Source organism: Heterobasidion irregulare, assembly GCF_000320585.1.
Source record: "Heterobasidion irregulare TC 32-1 unplaced genomic scaffold scaffold_06, whole genome shotgun sequence".
NCBI lineage: Eukaryota > Fungi > Basidiomycota > Agaricomycetes > Russulales > Bondarzewiaceae > Heterobasidion > Heterobasidion irregulare.
In genome coordinates, this window is record NW_009258202.1 from 1,484,386 (window position 1) to 1,505,990 (window position 21,605).

At 51.1% G+C, this 21,605-nt stretch overlaps 6 protein-coding genes across 6 annotated transcripts; 2 read left to right on the forward strand and 4 right to left on the reverse strand.

Moving 5' to 3' along the window:
• Positions 1–2,933: 2,933 nt before the first annotated feature.
• HETIRDRAFT_476485 (uncharacterized protein) lies at positions 2,934–4,559 on the reverse strand. Its single transcript, XM_009549204.1, has 3 exons — positions 4,402–4,559; positions 3,698–4,345; positions 2,934–3,625 (listed from the first exon to the last, which is right to left on the reverse strand). The coding sequence occupies exons 1-3, from the start codon at positions 4,504–4,506 to the stop codon at positions 3,374–3,376; spliced, it is 1,005 nt and encodes a 334-aa protein (XP_009547499.1). The 5' UTR covers positions 4,507–4,559; the 3' UTR covers positions 2,934–3,373.
• A 653-nt stretch (positions 4,560–5,212) lies between these two features.
• Positions 5,213–7,149, reverse strand: HETIRDRAFT_46394 (uncharacterized protein; the record flags this gene model as incomplete). The annotated part of the gene is made up of 9 exons (XM_009548652.1): positions 5,213–5,384; positions 5,443–5,690; positions 5,741–6,135; positions 6,313–6,377; positions 6,426–6,490; positions 6,546–6,584; positions 6,641–6,692; positions 6,747–6,887; positions 6,947–7,149. Coding segments are annotated over 9 exons (1,380 nt in total), but the record flags the coding sequence as incomplete, so codon positions are not given.
• Positions 7,150–7,662: 513 nt separating this feature from the next.
• Positions 7,663–9,949, forward strand: HETIRDRAFT_61847 (uncharacterized protein; the record flags this gene model as incomplete). Its single annotated transcript, XM_009548676.1, has 6 exons — positions 7,663–7,784; positions 7,846–7,993; positions 8,057–8,172; positions 8,225–9,004; positions 9,053–9,283; positions 9,343–9,949. Coding segments are annotated over exons 2-6 (1,821 nt in total), but the record flags the coding sequence as incomplete, so codon positions are not given.
• An 816-nt stretch (positions 9,950–10,765) lies between these two features.
• Positions 10,766–14,643, reverse strand: HETIRDRAFT_61849 (uncharacterized protein; the record flags this gene model as incomplete). Its single annotated transcript, XM_009548677.1, has 16 exons — positions 10,766–11,086; positions 11,144–11,300; positions 11,356–11,576; positions 11,638–11,899; positions 11,949–12,537; positions 12,589–12,600; positions 12,671–12,824; positions 12,877–12,955; positions 13,024–13,063; positions 13,109–13,202; positions 13,259–13,306; positions 13,359–13,500; positions 13,554–13,605; positions 13,781–13,930; positions 13,990–14,186; positions 14,243–14,643. The coding sequence occupies 16 exons, from the start codon at positions 14,641–14,643 to the stop codon at positions 10,892–10,894; spliced, it is 2,793 nt and encodes a 930-aa protein (XP_009546972.1). The 3' UTR covers positions 10,766–10,891.
• Positions 14,644–14,772: 129 nt separating this feature from the next.
• Positions 14,773–17,991, forward strand: HETIRDRAFT_452301 (uncharacterized protein; the record flags this gene model as incomplete). Its single annotated transcript, XM_009549205.1, has 7 exons — positions 14,773–14,982; positions 15,040–15,159; positions 15,207–15,459; positions 16,294–16,351; positions 16,423–16,843; positions 16,913–17,453; positions 17,615–17,991. 7 exons carry the CDS (start codon positions 14,773–14,775, stop codon positions 17,989–17,991), a joined length of 1,980 nt encoding a protein of 659 aa, XP_009547500.1.
• A 2,140-nt stretch (positions 17,992–20,131) lies between these two features.
• On the reverse strand, positions 20,132–20,901 carry HETIRDRAFT_410062 (uncharacterized protein). Its single transcript, XM_009549206.1, has one exon. It carries the CDS (start codon positions 20,868–20,870, stop codon positions 20,547–20,549), a length of 324 nt encoding a protein of 107 aa, XP_009547501.1. The 5' UTR covers positions 20,871–20,901; the 3' UTR covers positions 20,132–20,546.
• Between the last annotated feature and the right edge of the window lie 704 nt (positions 20,902–21,605).

A 21,605-nucleotide genomic window follows, 5' to 3' on the forward strand; every position in this document is an offset into this window, starting at 1 on the left:
ACCAAATAGGAAAGCTCCTACAAACTTCTAGAGATATCCCTCCAACTCTTATAGATAGTATGCTCTCCTATACACCAACTCTTATAATACACTTATATACTTCTGGTAGGAATATGATGGTATATGAATCTTATTAGCCCTAAGCCTAATGCTAACCAATTACCCATGCTTATAGGACAAATCCCCTATCCAACTTGTGGTATGATCTATTGAATACTAGGAACAATAGTCATATACTATGTTATATGCTCCAAGTGGAGCTACCTAGTATCTGTTATGCTTATGATTAGTAATAGACTGTCCTAAAGAGATTCAATAAGCTAAGTCATAACACTTATAAGGATGTAAATCAATTAATATGCTAGTATAGTAGTTATATTGTCATGCTAAACCTTTATCCACTTACAAGGTTGCAAATTCAACCCTGGTAAGATTATATATATTTGATATAAGCTATAAATTATGTTTTATAAGAATAGAAGCACTGTGGCTCTTGATGGATTATATAGAAAGGAAATATACCCAATCAAAGAAAAAAAATATACCAGGTTTGAACTTGCAACCTTGTAAGTAGGTAAAAATTTAGTATAGCAAATAATCTATATCCTTACAAGCATGATATAACCAGAACTTATCACTTTTTGCTCTAGCATTCACTTTGTTATCAAGTTATACTTAAAAATAGTGACAATAAATAGGCTCCTACCCATCTGATAGTAAGAGGAAAGTGGGTAATTCTGAGTGACACATGCTAGATGTTTCCATAATCATATACTACAATACTTTCTAATAAGGATCTTTTATAAGTTGTCCCAGTTCCCTCCGACCAGTGGCTGGCATAAAACATTGGTAAACAAATGCCACTTATAGTGCCAGCTACCCAAATTTAAAGCCTAACACTAGTTTAATAATACAATTAATTATTTTGTTTATTAAAAGCATATTATAGTGTGGTATAGTGCTTTATATCATATCACACTAGTTTTACCTTTAATCAAAATAGGTATTTATTCATACTAAGATGACATTTTATAGGCTCTCAAATCATATCACTATACTTTTGCCAAGCTACTATCATTACTATTACAAAGCCACCTCCATGCCAACTATCTCACCCATTAGCATTTGAGCTAGCACTCTTGATATTCTTAGCTAGTAACATTCTGGATATGCCATACTTTAGCTAAGGTATCTCAAACACTTTGCTTTCTTATATTCTAGTCAAAATTGTCTTCACTTACTAATATAGTGTGCCTCATTCCAAACAAGACTTATAATTTGTAAGATAAAGTAATTATCCTTCTATAGCTTTTTGAAGCCTTTGTCCTCTTTTATGAGTTTCTTAGAACTGACAATAATAATACAATACTGGCTATTTTGGTTTGCCTAAGGAACATTGTACATTAGTGGTCTAGAAGTAGAATAATGTTATGCTAAGCACCTAATATTTTGTGGGACTAGTAGTTTTCCCTATTAGTGTAACTATAAGGATACCTAATTGGTAAAGGCTATGTTTATTCTGCTTTCCTAGAATATTCAATAATAGAACAATAAAGGCATTTAGAAAGTGAGTGTCTTTTTAGAACCCATCCCCAAAATGCAAATAAAATCTTTATTGCCCTTTAGAATTGCCTTAGCAACCTTAAGCTACTATAGGCATGGGCATTTCTTGAAAAAGATAAGAGTCTTCTTGTGAATTTCACTCAAAGAGGGAAGCTTCACAAGTACTAGCATAGGATCAAAGGTATAGGATTGACAGGATGACAAAAAGCAAAGTATAGTGAATAAATTTATATAGCATAATATAATGTAATATGCCATTTTATATTTCCACTTGATAAACAAAAGAATAAAATGTATTTTCATTAAACTAGTGTCAAGCTATAAATTTGAGTGGCTAGCACTATGGATGGCATTTGCTTACTAATATTTTGAGCCAGCTGCTAGTGAGAGGTTAGCAGTTTGAAGTTTGAAAGCTCCTTATTAGAAAGTATTTTTATATGTGACTATGAACTATTGGGCACATGCTATTTGGAATCACCCACTTTCCTCTAGTCTATATCTGAATCACCCCTTCTTGTGGGTAGTTAGGATTTCAAGTTAAATTTGATATATATTTAGACTTAGCCCTACTCATATGCAAAGCAGCTCACATGCTAATCTTGGGAAGGCTCAAGATGTGTTTTTGGGCAGTTTTGGGGTGCAAAAAAAGATTGAATTGACTTTAAATGATAGAAGAGACATGAAGGGATGGTAAGGATATAAAAAGGAGCATATAAAATATTGTCTTCATCAGGACTCAAACCAATGGCTGGAGCAAAAAGCTATTAGAGACACTAACTTGCCTATCTTGTCAAGCAATATTGTGCTCAATGGGCAAAATATATCATGTTGAAGGATTGCATCCCTGTTTTAGTCAGGTTTGGTGACACATTTCTTGCAAACCCCATCATTTTAGACAGGCAAACACCGGAATCCTGACTACCTGCAAGACCCCTGCATTTGGAAGCAGACCCTATATACACAGAATGACTGTCTTCTGTGATTGGGTCAGTAACGGAGACTAGCTTTCCTCTCACCTTCGGATGGGTAGGAGCCTGGACAATGAAGCGAGTACGACTTGAAAGAAATTCCGACGTGTCCGACGACACGCAGCCATCACGTGGCGATGGAAGCTGACGAGTCAGCCGCCCAACTGGATCGACTGTGGTATATTGGGGGGATATTCCCTCAGTGGGATATTCCAGGTATATTCATGGTATATTCGCTATGTCCCTCAAATATCCCTTTGGGATATTTCGGGGTAATGTGCTGTGATCGAGAACCTCGCCACTTCACATAGCTTCACATTCATCGAATGCATTTGCCTAAATCCCACCGTTCTTCTACCTCATCTCAATCAGCCAAGCAAGACCCAGACCATGGTAACTCGCTAGCCCTCAACGTGTTTATAGCAACGTGTGTATAGGCCCCAGTCGAGCCGTGGCACTCGAACAACATGATCGCTACATGGAATATAGTAGTCCATGAAAAACACGCCCGCACGCATAAAGAGCGTACAGACACCAGAACATGATATCCCCAAAAGGTGCTGCAGCTTCTGACCTACGTAAATGGTAAATGACCCTATCACAATGACCATCTAGAACGTCTAGTAGAAAAAAAAGGAGGCCACTGTGGCGGCATGGCGAACCGAGCGGTTCGAGTCTTCCTCTTGTAAAGTACAGGTGTGAGGGAAGAGAGGGGTAACGGAGACAAGGACAGAGACAGGATACTCGTACACTCAGACGCGACACACCGAGAAGCCCAAAGAAAACAAAAACAGATATACCCAGGACCTGCCATATCGGCATCGCCCGCAGCTACATCGCACTCATCGTCCTGTCAGGGGTGGCACCGGCGGGATCGTATCCTCGTCCTTGCACACCCAAAATATAATCTTTTTGACAGCATCGATGACCTCCTGCGTACTGACCGGCTGCCCCGCGGGAGGGCAATGCATGAACAGCACCCGTGTCAGCTTTGTCCTATCGTGCTTCGTCGCCGTGCGCCTCGACTCCGCCAGCGAACAGTAATACAGAAAGTCGTTCACGTAATGCCCCGCGTCCATCGACGAGTACACCGTCTGCGAGAGCGTCAGCCAGGCCTCCTCACGGGGCCGCACATCGGCAGAACGGAGAAAGAGAGAGAGACTCACGTCGATGCCCTGCTCCTTCAGGTCGTACACGAGCTTCTCAACGTCGATCGCAGTGAACATATCGTCAACGAAGCTCTCGTACCCCTTGCCGAATCCCCGCGTGGGCGAGTCCTGGACGGCGTCGAGCGGCCCGTGCACGTCCATCACGCCCTCGGTGACCCGGTTGCCCAGAAAGGCTGCGAGGCGCGCGGCGTGCTCGAGCACCTCCGCTTGCGACTGCTCGAGCGTCGCGGGATCGGGGAGGTAATCCACGATCGGGGCGTGCTGCCCGGCGGTGTCCTTCATCCTGTATCCGATCTTGTGCGCGAGGCGCTCCATGCGGAGCGGGCCCCGGCCTGCAAGCCCGAGGTGGAATATGAAGTCGTAGCCACCCTCGGGTGGGGGCGCGAGAGGGTGCAAGGGGTCGCTGGACGGCGGGAGCACGGGCGGGCGCGCGTGGAAGCCAGGGCCACAGTCGAGGACGGCCTGGTACGTGACGGGGAGCTGGAGGGATGTGATGTGGATCAGACGAGCTCTGCCACGGCCATTGGCGGCGGGAGGGAGATCGTCCTCGACCATGCGATCGGGGGACGGGTCGAAGTGGAAAGTGACATTATTGAGAGGGCGCGCTGCGAGCCACGAGGGGTTTTCGCGGTATCGAAAGAAAGGCTAAAGGCATGGGGGCTAAGCGCTGAGAAAGAGGGAGACATGGATAGGAGACTCACGCCGAAACCGGTGAGGAGGACGCGGTAGGCATCGTCGGGGATGTCTGGGATAGGGCCGTGGAAGCGGGAGGCGAAGGGGTCGGGGTCGGGGTCGAGGGCTGGCATGTTGGCCTGCACAGAATGAGTGGAGGCAGAGGCCTCAGGCAAAGGCTCTTGTCCGTTCATTCCTGTATGTAATCTATCCACGTCCACCGCCCCCTCCTCCCGTCTCCACACACACGCGCTCTCTTCCCACGCCATGCGCACGGACCACATCCAAGTCCCTATATATACCAGCCTTCCCACTTTCCGGTTTCCCTAGAACATACTCAGCTAGGATCTATTCTATAGAAACTAACTCGAGTCTCGCATGTTTACACATGCCACATCCTTCAAATCCAGTCGATGACATCCATGTCCCCTCGTTCAACTGAGAACATAGCCGCCTCTTGGGCGGTCTCGAGGACGTTTGGGCTGCTTCGTCCTGGCTCCAAGGAGCTAGTGCGCTGTGCCCAGCGAGTGGGACATCTGTCTGATGGATTCCCTTATTTGTAGTTGTGGGACTGTCTTTACCAGTATAGATTTTGTTTGCCCCGAAAATTGTGTGATCATCAGATTCTTGGTGGCTGTGCTCCATTGGAAGATAGAGTGTATGCCCAAGGCAGTGCAATACTCATTTTCAGTGTTCTGTGGATTGGGATGTTTGATTGGATTTCAAGAACCTTATGCTGCTTGCATCCTTCTGTTACTTGTAGCAATGTGGACAATGGCCTACAATGACATGTTCATAAAATCAAACTAATGTGTATCTTTGTGGAGGTATTGCAGCCTGTCATATATTCTTATGAGAAACCCTGCCCTCCCATTCTTTTCCATTGTTCTCATCCACCTCCCAACGCCTCAAAGCTTTCTCATCCCATGTCTTGTCAGTTCGGTCACCTATTTCCCTCAAAAATCTCACGTTGCGGAAGCGCTCGGGGATGTAATCGTTCGTGACAGGGTGTCTGCGTACCCGCGTTTGACCGTTAATGGCCATACAGCACGACGAACATAAAGACATACGCGTATTCAGGGTTATAACAGTAACCCTCGCCGTACCCCATGTCCTTCATCAGCCCCGTCGGCGCGTTTCTCATGGGTATCGGCACTGGTACGGTCATGTCTTGCTTCGCCGCCGCCTCCGCGCGCGCATAGGCCTCGTACGCGCGCGTCGACTTGGGTGCCTCCGCGAGGTAGGACACGAGGTGCGCGAGGTTGATGCGGCACTCGGGCATGCCAACTTGTTGACATGCCTGCGTCGTCGCCGTCGCCTGCCACGCGGTCACAAAACCGAACGATGAGGAAGGCGGGGAGGGCGCACCAGAACCAACGCGTGATTGTCCGCGAGCCCAATGTCCTCGCTCGCACACACGGTCATGCGCCGGGCGATGTACAGCGGGTCCTCGCCTGCGCCGAGCATGCGCGCGAGCCAATACAGCGCCGCGTCGGGCTGGCTGCCGCGCACGCTCTTGTGCAGTGCCGAGATGAGATCATAGTGCGCGTCGCCCGTGCGGTCGTAGCTCGTCGAGACGGAGTTGCGGAGCGAGGCGAGCAGCGTGGCCTCGGGCGTCGTTGGAGCGGAGACCAGGACCAGTTCAAGGAGCGAGAGCGCGGTGCGGGCGTCGCCTGCGGAGAGAGAGGTGAGGCTTGCGAGGATGCGAGGGGTGAGTTGGGGATGGGACGGGAATGGAGGCGTGGTCAAGACGAGAGATGTGACTTGCGAAGAGGAATCCGGTTGTGAAGGGACGAGCTGTGACGAGGACAGTGTGTGTGATGAGGCATGAGAAGGGCTAAGGATTGCGGGCGAAGAGAACGGCGCGTCGATATCGATGACTGCCGAGGCCCCAGCATCCTCTAGAGGAACAACGATCTCTGGGGTAGATGCGACCACACGCTTAACCGCCTTGACGACAATCCGTGTGATCTCTTCGTCCGTGAGACGTTCGAGTTTCAAGACACTGCGCTGATGTGAGCGTTGTCCGAGTGCTTTGAGGAAGCCTACTCACCGACATCGACTAAGCAGGGCATTGGTGAGTTTGAAAGACGGATTCTCCGTCGTGGCGCCTATGAGCTTCAAATGATGATTTAATTTACCATGACTAGGCTGATAACCGGGACCTGATTACCTGGATCTGTCCAGACTCTACAAATGGCAGGAAAACATCCTGTATCAAAACGGTAAGAAAGATGATATCCCGCGCAAGAAATGATGACGAGAAACCTGCTGAGCCTTTGTGAAACGATGAATTTCATCAAGGAACATGATTGTCCGCCTGTGCTCCATCATCAGCCTCTGTAGACACTGATAAATTTAAAATATGAGAGACCTGCGAGTGAGAGAAAAGACATTTTTAGCCTCTTCCACGATGGGACGAATATCATTGACACCAGAACTTGTAGCGCTAAGCTCTTTGAAGACGGCGTCTGTGCTGTTAGCAAGCAGGCGCGCGAGGGTTGTCTTTCCGCATCTACCAAAAGGACGCGTAAGCCGTTCAGGAAATATATTACACATAGAGAATGTCCATACCCAGGTGGGCCCCAGAGAACTATGCTGCCGGTACCGAGCTTGACAAGGTTAGAAAGAGTACCATCAGGACCCGTTAGGTGGAGGTGGCCGACAAAGTCGTCGAGGGATGTGGGGCGGAGGCGCTCAGACAACGGGGCAGCTGCGCGTGTATTAGTTGAGGAATGATCTCTTTTTGACCGCTTGGAAGCGATGGGGGTATCTGGCGCCCGAGCTCCACGTTTCTTGGAGATGGATGGCTGGGTTGGGGAGCGGGCAGCTGATGGTTCAGCACGTTTCGGTTGCGTAAAGATAGACACAAGGGGTCTAGAAGCGGGGCCGGGAGCAGCAGATGGCTGCGTGGGTGGAGGGTCGTTGAAGTGCGCGTCAACGTGCTGGCTGATGGCTGACTCTTCGACATGACATGAGCAGACGGGGCTAGTGGGTGTGGGTCAGCGCCGATTGGGATGGGAAACAAGACGACTGACCAGGGAACTAGATGGGAGGTCAGAGGGACGGTCTGTGAGAGGGAGATAAACTGCACCTGTTGGTTGCCTGGATGTCATGCAGGACTCGAACGATCGCGGTAAGTATCATGAACGGTGTGGAGGAGTGACGCGTGAGTGGCGCGGCAGGAGCGGCGCCGGGGGATGCCGAGTAGATGGAGGCGCTGAACGGATGTGCGGCGAGGACGTTTTATTCATCCGTGGACGGTTGCCCCCAGTGTGCAACCGTGCCTTCATCTGCGTCTGCCCCCGTTGCCAGTCGCACCAACAGCCAGCAAGCTGCAAGACCGCACAGCGCTCATCGTTGTCGCCCGACACTCCTTGGTCGAACACAACAATAGACAATAGACAGCGCGGTATGCGCGTTTGCAGAACAATGGCGCACCTTCAAATTGCTCACGTCTTTTTATATCGCAGGCCTTCCCGACACAGCGCCCCTTCACTCGTCCTCCTCCTCCTCCCTCCCCTTTCCTCATCATGCGCTTCTCTGTCGCCTGGCCGCGACTTCTTTCCTCCTCTCTCCTCTTCTTTCTGCCCCTCGCGTCCGCCCACGAAGACACCCTATGTCCGCATCTCTCTTGCATCTGCCTCCGTGCCCGGCTTACCTCCCCCCTTTCTCCTTCCACAGTCACCTCCTCTGTATCATACTGCGCACCCCCAGAAAACCTCCTGGTACAGCAGTTCGATGTCGCTTACATCGCCCACAACCACTCAGTCGCCTTCAACATCTCCGCTGCCAGTGTGGTCCGTGTCCTCGTGCCGTCTCCAGTCTTGTCCGTTGCTCACTCTCTTTTAGCAAGCAAATGTGAACGTCACTGCCAATCTCTTCCTCAACGTCTATGGTACGCACCCTGCCAACATAACCATCGACATCTGCTCCCTCTTCAGCGGCGCACTCTGTCCCCTCCCCGTCTACAATTTCGTTGGCGCTGAATCTATCGCCCTTCCGGACTCCGTCAATCTTAATTTCATCCCTGGTATCGCCTACAAAATTCCCGACCTCGAGGCTTTCGCCCAGCTCACCCTCCTCGAGGTTGGCACAGGAGACCTCAAGGCATGCATACAGACCACCATCTCGAACGGTTGGTCGACACAGCAAACCGCCGTATCGTGGGCTACCGGAGGCATCGCATTTCTTGCCCTCTTTTCTTCCGCATGGCAGCCTCTCATCCCCGAAGCTCTCGCCCCCTTCAGGCTCCTCGACCTGATCGCCCTCTATCAGTACATTGCCAGCTCCGGTTTCCTCAACCTGAACTATCCTGTCGTTTACCGCGCTTTCACCCTCAACTTCTCGTGGGCAATGGGCCTATTCGGCCAGTCTTCCACTTCTTCAATGCAGAACAGCATCACAAACATGCGCTCTCACACGGGCGGTAGCATGGTCAATGCCACGGACGATGGTGTTGCGCTCGTCAACCGTAAGCTCAGCCCGTACAACGTTCTATCAGCAAACTACGCTGCTCCCAAGGCGCTCTCTGCGGCTGTCAAGGCTCTTCCTACAATCAACTTGGCGGATTTCTCCAACTCGACTTACGTCACCCCAACAAGCGTCCATAACTCCACTCAGCTGTCCGCGGTGAATGAGGTGCAGACCGTAACCAAGGCGTCTTCCAACGTGCTTGAGGCTGGTGTTCCTATATATGTCAACGGCCTTGGAATTGCGACAGCGAACGCTTTCATGTCCGTGTTTCTCGTTACGCTCATCTTCATCGCCATCACACTAGCAGTCCTGGCTATCTTTTACGGTATCCTACTACTCTTCTCACGCAGAAGCAGCAGCAGCAGCAAGCCGACGTGGGTTCGTGACATTCAAGATAGATTCCCTGTATTTGCTCGTACATGGGTTTTGCGACTGGTTAGCATACTTCCTGCTGCCACTGACTGTTGTATGTTTATCTTGACTTTGTTCGCCAGGCGCTCATCTGTTTTTTCCCATTGGTCGTGTTTGCCTTTTACCAATGGACCTTGAAGGATAGCTGGCTTTCCATACTCATCTCTGTCATCACCTTCATCGCGATCATAGGCGCCGTCGGCTACGCCACCGTCCGTGTACTTCTTTACGGTCGTCGATCGTCTCCCTTCCTCCTCCTCGCAGACCTTCCCTCGTACGAACCGCTGTATGGTCAATTCCGTGCTCCCCGCTTCTACTTCTTCGCGCTACCCATTTTGGCGTCTTTCCTGCGCTCTCTTTTCATAGCCTTCTCCAAAGCCAACGGTACCGTTCAAGTCGCTCTCATAGTAGTGATCGAAGCCTTCCTTTTGCTCTCTCTCTCCATCCTTCGTCCGGGCAAGACTCGCCGCGCGGACGTGCTTTCGATCTTTCTGGCCATCGTCCGCCTAGTTTGTGCCGGGTTATCGATCGCATTCCTTGAAAACCTCGACCTGGGCCCCATTCCTCGCGTTGCTATCGGTATCGTCATGGCCGTTATCCTCAGTATCACAGTGGTTATCATGTTCTTCAACACCCTATGGAACCTTGGCCTCCAATCACTCTGGCACCGCCGCCCATTATCTAGCCGTCACAGAAGCCAAACGTCGTCTTCTAGTGACACGACGCTGGCACGGAGCGACCCAGAGAAAAGGGGCAAACATTCTTCCGAAGAGCACGAAGAGCCTTCGCCGTCCTATCCCTCGTCCACCTTCACCACAAGTCGACCGACCAACCCCACCCCCACACACAACCTCCCCCTCGACCCGAGCGTGAACAGGCCTTACCCAGCCTTCACGCCTACAACCACATATGCCGAGCCGCCAAGCGCGCAGTCTACAGACACGGAGATGTCGTACGGAACGCAGATCCCGACGCGGCTGATGCACACCCGCTCGTCGTCGAACTCGTACTCTTTGAACGACTCGCCATCGCAGTACACGCCGACACCGCTTTCAACCAGTATTGGCATCCCGTCAAATGCGGGACACGGGGACTCGCCTGACACACCGTCACGCCTCTCACACAGTCGCCATCCGACAATCGAGGAGGAGCAGGGGTCACGCCCGTATTAATCGCGCGCCTGTATATTTCGCCCTATCGCCACGGACGCTCTTGTTTCAACATTCCCGCTCTCGCTCTGCGCTGTGCACTCCTCATATCCAACCATTCTCTTTTTCTCTCATCTGTACATTCGCATGCAAGCATACTAACTCGCGCACGCTTATTACTTCCTGCGCCTTGGCATCGACTTCTGTATACACCCGCATTTGACTAACACCCAAGCGCCGACGTTCCTTACAATGGAAGAAGGATGCACACAGCTACCTCCCTACATACACTCTTAGAAGACAGTGTCTACTCTTTTGTATTCTATTATCTTATTTTTGTTGCATGAGCTTGGTTAATATATCTCACGACCATGTTTACGTTCAAAATATATGCTCCTGTCGGGCATTGAGATACCGTACATGCGAGAGCGTGGCACATAACACGAGCAATAGGATATGGAAGTCGCTCTCTGTCTGATGCATATCAGAAAACATCAACAGTGCCGCGTTGAGGCGAGATGATGGCGACAACTTTGCCCTCAAACGAGAGCAAGGCTCCTCCTCGGGTAACGACCAAGTCTGCATCGATAGGGTCCGTATGCACGCCCAACAATTTGTCGATGTTTGTCGAGACCAGCGCGAGTGCTTCGTTTTCCTTTAAGCCACCGTCGATGGCAACCTGTCCACCATGAATAGATCGTCATGAGCAGGTCTTCGAGGGCAGGCTGAAGGTGACACTTGCCCATCCAGCATCCCAGCGGAGGTTGCGCAATGCCCACGTCGCCATACCTTCCGTAAAGTCGTCGATTCCCTGTGGAGCGATCCCCACCGTCACATTGTGTGAAAGAAGCAAAGGCACGATGCTGGTGTTGGTCAGAGGGGGGCCGGCGAGGCTGGTGGAAATCGGCTATCAGAACCATTGGCAACTTCATGTGTCTCGTCACCTACATTCGACGGTCATCCCATGTATATGGGAATGAGCGAGGCGGTGCAACAATCACGCCGACATTCGCAGCACCGATTTCTTCGGCGAGTAGATGGGCCTCAGCAGCGCCTACGATGGTCAACTGCATCGCGACGTGACTAGTTTCCTCCACTTCTCGCTTCAAACTAATCAAAGTGGAGATGATATCGGCACTGTGTGCTCTGACAACAAGCGGTATCAATCCCTAAGTCACATAAACATAAATAAACGATAATGGGAAATCAAACATGGTAAATCGCACTTACAGCTGTTGCCTTTGCGAACCACCTGCCAAGTTCGTCCTTGGGTGGACTCAACAGGAGACGTCGTAGTGCCGCAATTTGGGTGCTAACGCTCAGCTCCGAAAGACGGTGGATTGACACATGCAAAGCTGCAACATCCTGTACCAGCGCGCCCATTTCCAATCTATGTGATGCGCCTAAAGAAAACGAAACGCTCAGCCCCGCAATCAATCCACCATTTGATGGGGCCGTGACACTGGTAGTGACGCCAGAGCGATATGCCAGACTTCGACAGTGTTATTCATGGTTTAATATGAGAAAATCGTTAAACTCACAGAGCATCGCGTGTGGCGAATTGGAGCCCGTCCGCAGCTTTGAGGATGAAGTGGTCCTCGACGAGGGTAGAAAGTTCGCCTCCCATCAGGTCAAACCCGACTCCGTCCACGGTAGAGGATTCCATGCTAATTTCCTGAAGACCAACGGATGTCCCAGCTCCGACAAGAGCAGGAGCGATCGAGCCACCCTGGAGGTCAATCATGGTGGTTTCTGGATTCGACAATGCTGCGAAGTACTCTCTGTCCATACCTAACCCAATGACGTGCCCGTTGTGTACCGTGGCGAAACCCACCTCAGCACGTGAATGAGACGCAGCTTTGACACCATGGTTGTCCCGTAGCCAAGCTCTGGACACATTACTGAAGACTATGGTTCCTGACACAGGGTTGGGATTTTGAAGGGGAGGGAGACCATCATGCTGGAGGGAAGCTGCCGCTTCCCTGTCATAATCAGGGGTCTTCGGTGCTGTTTGCTTCTGCGAGGACTTGGAGTATACATGCGGTGCGTCAAATTGAGGGACACCGTCGATAAAGACCTGTTTGGGCGTCGCGCCCAATTGTAAAGGATGACTGTCCCAAATAACGAGGTCTACGACGTACTCATTTTAAGGCAGTGTAAGAAGACAAAGACAGAGCCTACCTGCGTCATAACCTTGAACATCACGATAAAACAGGCATGAGATTCTAGATCAGACTACCTGTCTCTTTTTTATGTCTCTTACCTTCCTTGATGTAGCCAATGCGGTGATCAAGCCCAATGATACCGGCAGCTGTGCTGGTTACAGACGATAATGCCAGATAGTCTGGAAGTCCATAATGATGCGCTTGCTGTGCTTCATGAAGCAGGAAGCGAGAGACAATAGCCGGGTGGTCACTCTGTCACAGAGGGATCTGCTTGAATACAAGCTGCGTACTTCGGGGTACTTACCTTCATCGAAACCCTTATGCCGGCATCAGCCAAGAGGCGAGGGGCAAATTCTGAATGTCTGAAAGCCTCTCTTTTGTACCTGCAAGGAAAGGGAAAGAAAACAGGATTGGATGGAGTATACTCACAGAAGATAGACGTATCACATACCTAGCGAACGAAGCAAAAATAGCCACGGCTGGCGTCTTGCCTAAGCAAAAATAAGTGTCCAATATTGTGCAAGGGCACGTTGAACCCTCACCATACGCCCTCTTCATGACGTCCGGTACAAGGTAAGCTTCATGAGCGTGGTGGAACGCTGCTATCTCGAACTGAAATTCATTTGACAACTAGATGTTGGTTAGAAAAGATTTTGTGGACCGGATGACCCATCCGATCTGCTCACCCTCACGAAGTTATCAATGTCTGTAGCTTCGTAGCAGTGAGTTTGGACCTGAGAGGCGGATGATTACGGTCTTTATCATTTTCAGGAGAAGCGCGCGCACCTTCACTTTGCCTCGTAATATGTCAACAAGCGATTCCCACTGCAGGTCTTCCGGGAAAATCCCAAGCTTGTGCCACCTCCCCGCCTGTGCCTCAGCGCAGTACGCATCTTGAGCGTTCTTTACCTTGCGAGCGGTATCATACCTAGATGTTGCTATGAAATGGAACCTATGCAGCGAAAATGTTCCAAGGCTTACGCCTGTCTCCAACTCCAAACATCGTCCATCCGGGTGTCGTCGTAGACTTGAGCTTTAGAGAGTGTGAATAGACCAGGTGGCATTCGTGCAGATAAAACATACCGGGATTTTCACCTGAACAAAGTGTAGAGCTAAGGCAGTGAACTCTCTTTCATTTGATTCTGTTGTGCGCACCACATGCGTGTCTGAAAAAACAGCATTCCATCGTCTGAACCTCAAGCAACAACGTGATGAAATGACGCACTTCATATGTCTCCATCTGAGATGGACCACAGGTGGGATCTCACTTCCATTTATCGTGAAAGGGGGTTCAAGCAACATTGAAGTCGGAGATCTTTCGTCCGTAGGGCGTAATTTGATTACAAACCCCTGACCACCTGCAAGTGCACAAAGTTGAACTCGCCAGTGCTTACATGTCTAACGAGAACCTGCTCACCAATGGCATTAGCAGAGCCTGGGAGGATAAGTGATGTAGTGACACCACCGGACACAGCTAGCTGCACTCCGTCGTCGTGCGTGTTCAATGCATCAAGGGCGCGGAGCCAGGGAACGATCGGTCCTTTGAATGAGTTATCATCCGAAATTAGATGAGGCGAAGATTCAACGCCTATGTGTGAATGGACATCTATGATTCTATCATGGGACACATCAGATACAAGATGCTTAGTCCTTTGGTCATAAAGAGATACCCAGGAGATACCCAAGCACCTTGTGCATCTATGGTCACAGCATCCGAGTAGCCTGCTCGCATGAATGAGTCGACGTTTCCTAAGGCCTTGATAAGGCCCCCGTTCAGCAATATGTCTCCTTGTATGATCTCCAACCCGTTGACACGACCCGTCCATACAGTTGCATTTCTGATGAGAATTGGTTTGGTCCCGAGCTGGAACCTATCGGAAGTGATGCGATCATGAAAGTCGGACGGTGGGCCAGGCACAAGTTTAATTTCGCTGCACTTGTTGAGGATCCGGAGCGTGTCAATTGGTAATCTGTTTGTCTGAACAGGCAGAGAGCGGAAGATGTGTGTGGTGAGCGTAGCTAGAGCAAGGAGAGCAAAGCATAGCAGCCAAAAGATATAGCATGACCTCATGCCAGAGAACGGGGAGTGACGCGACCGTCTTTGTTCGGGGTGGCAGCCCCACATTGCATGATCAAGAATTCCGGTCACGCTCTTGCGGCTTCTCGCGGCCATCTAGCTAACCCTCGTTTACACGCCGAGATGGACAGCCTCGAATCGATCCTCCTGCCCAGTGGCTCTCGCCTTCTTTCAGAGTCGTCCCTTGACGACCTGGGTTCATCTTCATCTCACTTACCGCAAACACCCACAAGGGGAGAAAAGTTGCAAAATGACCTCTTCGTCCTAAGAAAGCTCAATGGAACCTTTCGGTCATACAATGAAGCTTTGTCGGAAACAGAATCAGGGACAGAGGTATGTGTATATCTATATCACGAACCAATCGCTGCATGACGTACTGCGGCCATGTAGAGAGTAGCAGTACAGTTGGAGCAGACCAATGCCCTGCTCGATAAATATGTGGATATCCTCGCTGCGTCTGAGAAAATCACACGACTGATGTTTGACGAGAGATGGAGAGGCGGGGAGGCGGTACGTCCTAATAACTGTGACCGACAGTCGCTAGATTTCTCTCGCAGGATGAAGCGATCATAGAGAACGAAGAACTGCAGAAACGAGAGAAACGACGGCAAGAAGAGGAGCGACAAGCAATTTTGGCTAGACAAGAACAGGAACGCAAAGAGTTGGCGGAACAGGAACGGCTGAAGGAACAGACAAAGGAGCAATCGGATCGACAGAAGAAAGGCAAGTTGGAATCTAAGAGCACCAGTGGCGTGAGGGGAGTGAGGGGAACGAGGGCATCCATTGCTGCGAGAGGCGTCTCAAGGGCGGGTGAGTGGTGTTATGTCCTTTATGTAGGCTCGTCATATTTACCTCGTGTAGGAGCTGCGGCAGGAAGCAGCCGTACGAGAGGAACTGGACATCATAACGGCGGTATCGGAGTTTCCAGAATCGCTAAACCCTCCTCTCTATCTGCACGAGGTTCTGAACCACGCAGCTTCTGATGGAGACCACTGTCCAGATATTGCTGTGAAGAACGTCCCCGGACCCACATAGCCCTGGGAAAGCCTGCGGCGTCAGCTGGGTATCAGAAAGCATAGGATTCTACCTGTCACGACACCAGATCCCCGCAGGCTCGTTCCCTCCGTTTACGTCCGAGGTCGTTAGGTACCCAGGCTAAGTATGTATAGTGAGGACGAAACTTGCTGTGATTACCGCTGTTGGTAGCAACCTCTCAGCTAAAGATGGTATCGAAACACGTCCCTATGCAAATCTTCTTGCACATTTCACTTAATAGACTTTGAACGAGTTTGGTTGCAGACCTCGAAGTTGTATATAAGAGAGACCCACCCCATTGATTCGTCGTCGACTAATTATCAGTCTGCTGAAGAGACTAGCAGTGATACGAACCGAGTTCCAAGACTGCTCCAAGACTCCAAAGCTCCAATCTCTACTCCCAAAATCCAAATCCAATTGTTAATTGGAGAATCTGGCTGGATCCTCGACGTTCTCGGGCCAGCACCGCACGCCGCACGAGCCCCAGCAGCTTCCAGCAGTAACCAGCTCGCCTGGCGTGCCCGGCTCCTCTAACCGATTTGTCATCGACTATTTATCAGTGCTGAGCGCTGAGGAGACTACGGCTGACCACGGCTCCCCGACCCTCAGCGACGCACGTTACTGTGTCATCCAATCTCTCCGCCCTCACCTTCGCCAGCCCTGACGAGTACGAGAAAACGTCATATAATAACGGCATCACTGGGGACGGCGACCACCCGGACCTCGTCTACCGTTCAGACTTCCTCACTACGCCCTTTCTAAGCCCGTCGGCAGACACGCCCACGTCCCCGTCAAGTCGCTCCGCGGAGTCTTCGACACCCCGCTCAATGGTGTCTGGGATGCTGTCGGTCCCCAGATTCGTGACCTGATCAAGGCTCGGAAGATCAAATGGTCGTCCATCGACCTTGCTCGCTTCTTCACCCACGCACCGCTGGGAGAGGTGTCGAAGGGGTGTCCCGGTCCCGTCGTCATATGGGTCGGCGTCACTCCTGGTTCTACCTCCGCCGGTACCGCCCACGAGGTTTCCCAGGAGATCCTTGCCCTTCTGCGGAAGAACAGAGTCGACGGTGTTGTTGTGGAATGGCGCGAGGCGGTCCTGCAGAGGCTCGCAGGTCACCCCCTTATGTGCCATGTCGACAGCAGCAATGCCACTCATTATGTCCGTCGCTTCCTCACTGCTCTTCTCGGTGTTCCCATTGGGTCGGAAGAAATGGACTAGGATTCACAGGGCACTCTTACGCTCTGGTTCCACGAGAAAAAAGACAAGGACGGTAACCCCAGCAGCAAGGTGTACGGAGTTAGCAACTGCCACGTCCTGCGCAAGAAAACCACTGTCGATTACGAGCACAGACTCTATGCACCCATGAACCGTGTTCAAGTTTGCGGAATGCGCCGATTCCAGCGTGGCCTCGACGAGATCACGAAGGCCATTGCTGATCGCGGCAGTCTCACTGACCTTCGGGCCAGAGAACTTGTCAAACTGCAGGCAAAGGAGAGGCAGGATACGGAGAACGCGAGAGCGATCAAGGCAAAGCAATGCCAATTGGACGACGAGACCGAAGCTATTGCCGATCTGGAGGCCGTCTATGACGGCATCATGAGATACTGGTCCGACATCAAATTTCACCGCAACATTGGGCACATTCAATATGCTGCAGCCATCTCGGTCGATGTCGAAGGTGGCACACTACATACCTCGGACTGGGATGCATTCTTGGCTACTGAGGCGAAGGTCAGGGATGAGTTCGAGGGCAACGTCGTTGATCTTGGTATGTTTCAGCTTATCTTCTTCACCTCGTCTAACGAAAATTACTTTATTCAGGATGCAAGTACAATCCTCAAGACCTTACAGACATGTTCTGTCTCCTTACTGGTGGTCTGGCCACATTCAAGTTTCCCGACGAGAGGAAGCTCCGGACCGAGGGCTGAGCCACGAAGGAGGACCTCGCCCAGCGCTGCCTTATGGTCGGCAAAGACGGCAACACTACCGACCTCACCGTGGGACGCTACGCCGGCCTAGTCTCATTCGCCAAGAACAAAGTCGGCATCGAGTGCGTCGAACTCGGTGTTTACAACTCGGGCAACAAGACTGCCGAAGTCTTCTCCGCTAAAGGAGACTCAGGCTCCCTCGTCTGGCATATAATGAACGGTAAAGCTCGCATCGTTGGCCAACTCCACTCTGGACAAAACAAGGGTGGCTCGACAAGCAATCATGTTACATACTGTACTCCTGGCTGGTACCTCCTGGGCCAGATCAAGAAAAGGGTCAAGTACGCCGATTTCTACAGCACCACCTGGTCAGCTTGAGAACAACATAGACAGTTCGTCTCTCTCTTCCGCCTCATGCTTTCGTACACATAGCTGACAAACGTCGAAACCAGCGCCATCTTCTGCGACCTCTTCACTTCCATTATGCCCCCTCTTTGTCGTTCTTGTTTTTCGGCTGCAACTCATCCCCCATGGTAGTGAGCTGGACTGAAGTGGACGGGAAAAACTCTGCGACCGTGTATAAGAGCATTACATTACCTAAAATTACCATAAGAAGCATTTGTTTAGGTGTTTGTGCTAAAACGGATTCTGACTCAGCACAGTCTCCAGACGAAGTTAGTGGGTGTGGAAAGACCTTGACAAGCAAGGTAATTGAGTGTGCCCTATGTGCTACGTATATTTAACCCTAATAACATACTTCGTCGAGCACCAGTGTGCAGTCGCTGAGTCGCAGTCGAATGTGGGAAACGGGAGAGGCTACGTAATGGTACAAACAGGCGTAAACAAGGGGGGTTCAAGAGCGCGCTTGTGGCTCGACGCGTCGCTCACTCTCTCCTGCTCCAACGCTCTCACATCATTACCCGCCTCTTCAAATACCTCACGCTCCCTGCCTTTCCGAAAACATTCAACGCTCCAGGTTCCCGTTCGCGACGTAGCCACCCACCTTCCGCGGCATCTAGACGCTGTTTCCAGCCAACATGATCCATTCCACTTAACCATGGAATGACATCTAACCTAAGTGTATATGGGTCTGCTTCGCGTTTTTCATTACTCGAGGCGGTCTGTCACGCCCGTCCTTGGCTAGAGCGACGGCTGTTGCTTCACCGGCGCGTGGTGGCTTTGTGGAATCTGAATCAGGGCAGTGTGCAGGAATGGCATCTTAGCACTTCTCGATGAGCCTTTTCTCGCTCGCAATGACTCCCGCGCGTCATGCTCCTCGCATCTCCGGACCATGCTTCGATTCTGATAACAGTCCTGCCACTTCGTACAACGCGCAGGTCTCTGTCCGTGTTGCCTCGGGACCCTGGGTTTCAGTTGTACGCGTTGTTCGTGCACGTACAGAACGCCACCCCTTGGCGGGAGCCGGTTGTATACCGAGACGAACCCTCGGGAGTTGCGCGTTTTTCATGTAACATCGCGACAGCCGTGAAACAGGAAGGTGACACCGGGATGATACGAGACCCCCGTACTGTTGGGGGTTGTGATTGCAGAATCAGGCACTAGAGAAGCTTCGCAGGAGTTATGGGCATGGCATGCACGGGATGAGCGAGTATCGTACTGGCTCGAGAGGAATGTGGGTGTCACTTCTGCAGCTGGGTTCCAAACAGACCTTCTAGCGAGGTTGATTGCCCAGTGTCGCTCCTTTCCCATGATACTGGTTTCATTGCCCTCATGTTCCATTGTGGAGCGATAGGTGCGGGCTGATAAGTACTGCTGCTCTTCGGAGTACAAAACGAGCGTTCCATACAGGGTGCAAGCAACCCGAGTCTCAGACTCTTTCCCGAGTATTGGTATTGTAACGGCCATAGGGTCGCATACAGGTGCCTTGCTCAAACCCGGTGAACTTTTGCAGTATCTTACTTGCCGTGGGCCACCTTGTCTGTCCTGCTGTCACTCTTTTTGAGAAAGACAGTAGCTCGGTCTGAGGGAGGGGCTCTCAAGCGTAGCTTTACGCAGTGTAGTATGCATGGCTTCGTGGCGACAGGATAGTGGATCAATGGGTGGCTCTGGCTACGTCCGGACACAAGGGATACGCACAGGAAAGCAGGGATGAGCTGATGCTTTCAGAGGCCGGTTTGCGTCAATGTGACAGCGGGAGCGGCGAGATGGTGTTGGGCTTCAAAGCAGCCTGCGGAACATCGACATCGGAAGATGCGGTCTGTGCTTGCATGGACTCTTCTTCCAAGCGCATTCTACTCGCCCCCAACTGATCCCTTCTATTAACAGGAAGGCTCTCTATGCATGCTCTGTGCGAGTAACTCGGCTTCCATTCTATTCTTGGGAGGTCTTGACGCTCCGTCTGGTGCTCACTATCAAGGCGCTGCTGCCGACGCACCCCAAGGGGAAGCGGTATCGACGCGAGCCTTCTGATGCGTGTTTTCGTTCATACAGCTAGACCACGAAGACCTGTTTCCTTGAGCTCATCGGATAGGCTTTGGGCTCTGCCCGTCCTCCCTTGGCCGATTTCAGAAAGCTTGTTGCTTCTCAGATGCACAGTGTGTGTTTGTAGACCCGGGAACTGCTCACCCATATTGAGATACTGTCGTGCCTTTCGTCTACCCACCGAATCTCCGACCCCAGTACAAGGTCCCTTCCGCTGCTCACTGGAATTGCATCGCCCTTGGTCGGTGCAATAGAGATACGTTCTCGCTCCTTGTGGGTTGTTGTGAAGTGTGATCGGCTGGGCGGAAGATTTCGGCTGGCATTCGATGGCTGTGCTGCGAGAGACTTGGTGTGGTGTAGAGCCTTCCGCGGCGAGAACGCATGCTCGTCGTGTTTGATTGAAGGCAAGAGGCGTCGGTCGGGGCACACAGGACGGCAGGCGCAATTTCGGAGATGTGTTCGGAGATGGAGAGTGGGCCTCTGTGCGGCAGCTATTTGGCTGACGAGAAGATACGTACCGTCGCTCGACGGTATACGTCCTTGGGGGCAGCAGCTCTTGTCGTTTGCATCTTGGTCCCTTCGGGGGCGGACGTGGCGAGTAAGAGGCATCCTGGTTTCGGAGTGGTCAGACCCCTTGTGTGTAATGCCGAGGGCGATGTCGGAGCAGGAGTCGAGCGAAAGCGCAGAGGTGGTCTTTCGGGACTGATGTCGTAGCGGGGGAAGCCGTATGGCTTCGAGAACGTGGTGGAGGCGCTTCTGTCCACAATTTTTTCCTTCCTCTTGCTTTCGTAGCGAGGCTTGACCAAGTTTTTCATGTATGCCTCGAAATATATGTGTATCGTGTCCCTAAGTACCAGAGTACGCGTGCTTAGTGCTGTTTACTCGAAAATGTTCAACAGGTTCCCTGAACTTTGATTTTCCAGTCAGTCTGCTATTTTCCTTCAAATCACTTTCCTTCTCATACGGGACATCGCGTTGTTTCTGAGATGATCCTGAATAACACGTCAATATTCAAAGTACTCAATCTCGTCCTCTTCCCTGAACAGAGCGCCACCTTCCGTGGCTCGGTTGTGTAGGGAATGGAATTTGACAGTTCCTTCGTCTGATTTGAGGACTCGAACGTGGACGCAGCTACCGTGCTCATCCAGCAGAATCTGCGAGAAGAATGAGCTGTCAGGAAATCGCCTTGAGCTCTCTTCTTCCCGTACCTTGCCAAAGTAGTTGACGCCTAGCACGTAACAGGGGTAAATTCGACACAGGAAACGGCCCACAACAAAACTACTGACCAAATGGCACCTCTTGCGTCCGATAGGCCTTACAGATATATGTCAGTATATAAAGGGATTGAGCGTTTGGTCATGGCTAACCAGGGGCCTATAAAATTTGATATGGTCCAATTTCCTGACTTCGTTCAAATGGTGGCGATCGTCCTCCTTGTGCAGCTCCCATAGCTGATTCGAGAGACAGGAATGTGAAGATGCGTGAACATATGATAATTTATACGAACCTTGTGAAGGATATCGTGTTTCGTGGTCTCAAAGACCTTGGAG

Bases quoted from the DNA above. Each gene is read 5' to 3' on its own strand.
- HETIRDRAFT_476485 (XM_009549204.1), bottom strand. From the start codon at position 4,506: ATGCCAGCCCTCGACCCCGACCCCGACCCCTTCGCCTCCCGCTTCCAC. The intron at 4,346-4,401 runs GTGAGTCTCCTA...CCATGCCTTTAG, and splicing joins TCCTCCTCACCGGTTTCGGC to CCTTTCTTTCGATACCGCGA. The intron at 3,626-3,697 runs GTGAGTCTCTCT...ACGCTCTCGCAG, and splicing joins TGAAGGAGCAGGGCATCGAC to ACGGTGTACTCGTCGATGGA.
- HETIRDRAFT_410062 (XM_009549206.1), bottom strand. From the start codon at position 20,870: ATGAAAAACTTGGTCAAGCCTCGCTACGAAAGCAAGAGGAAGGAAAAA.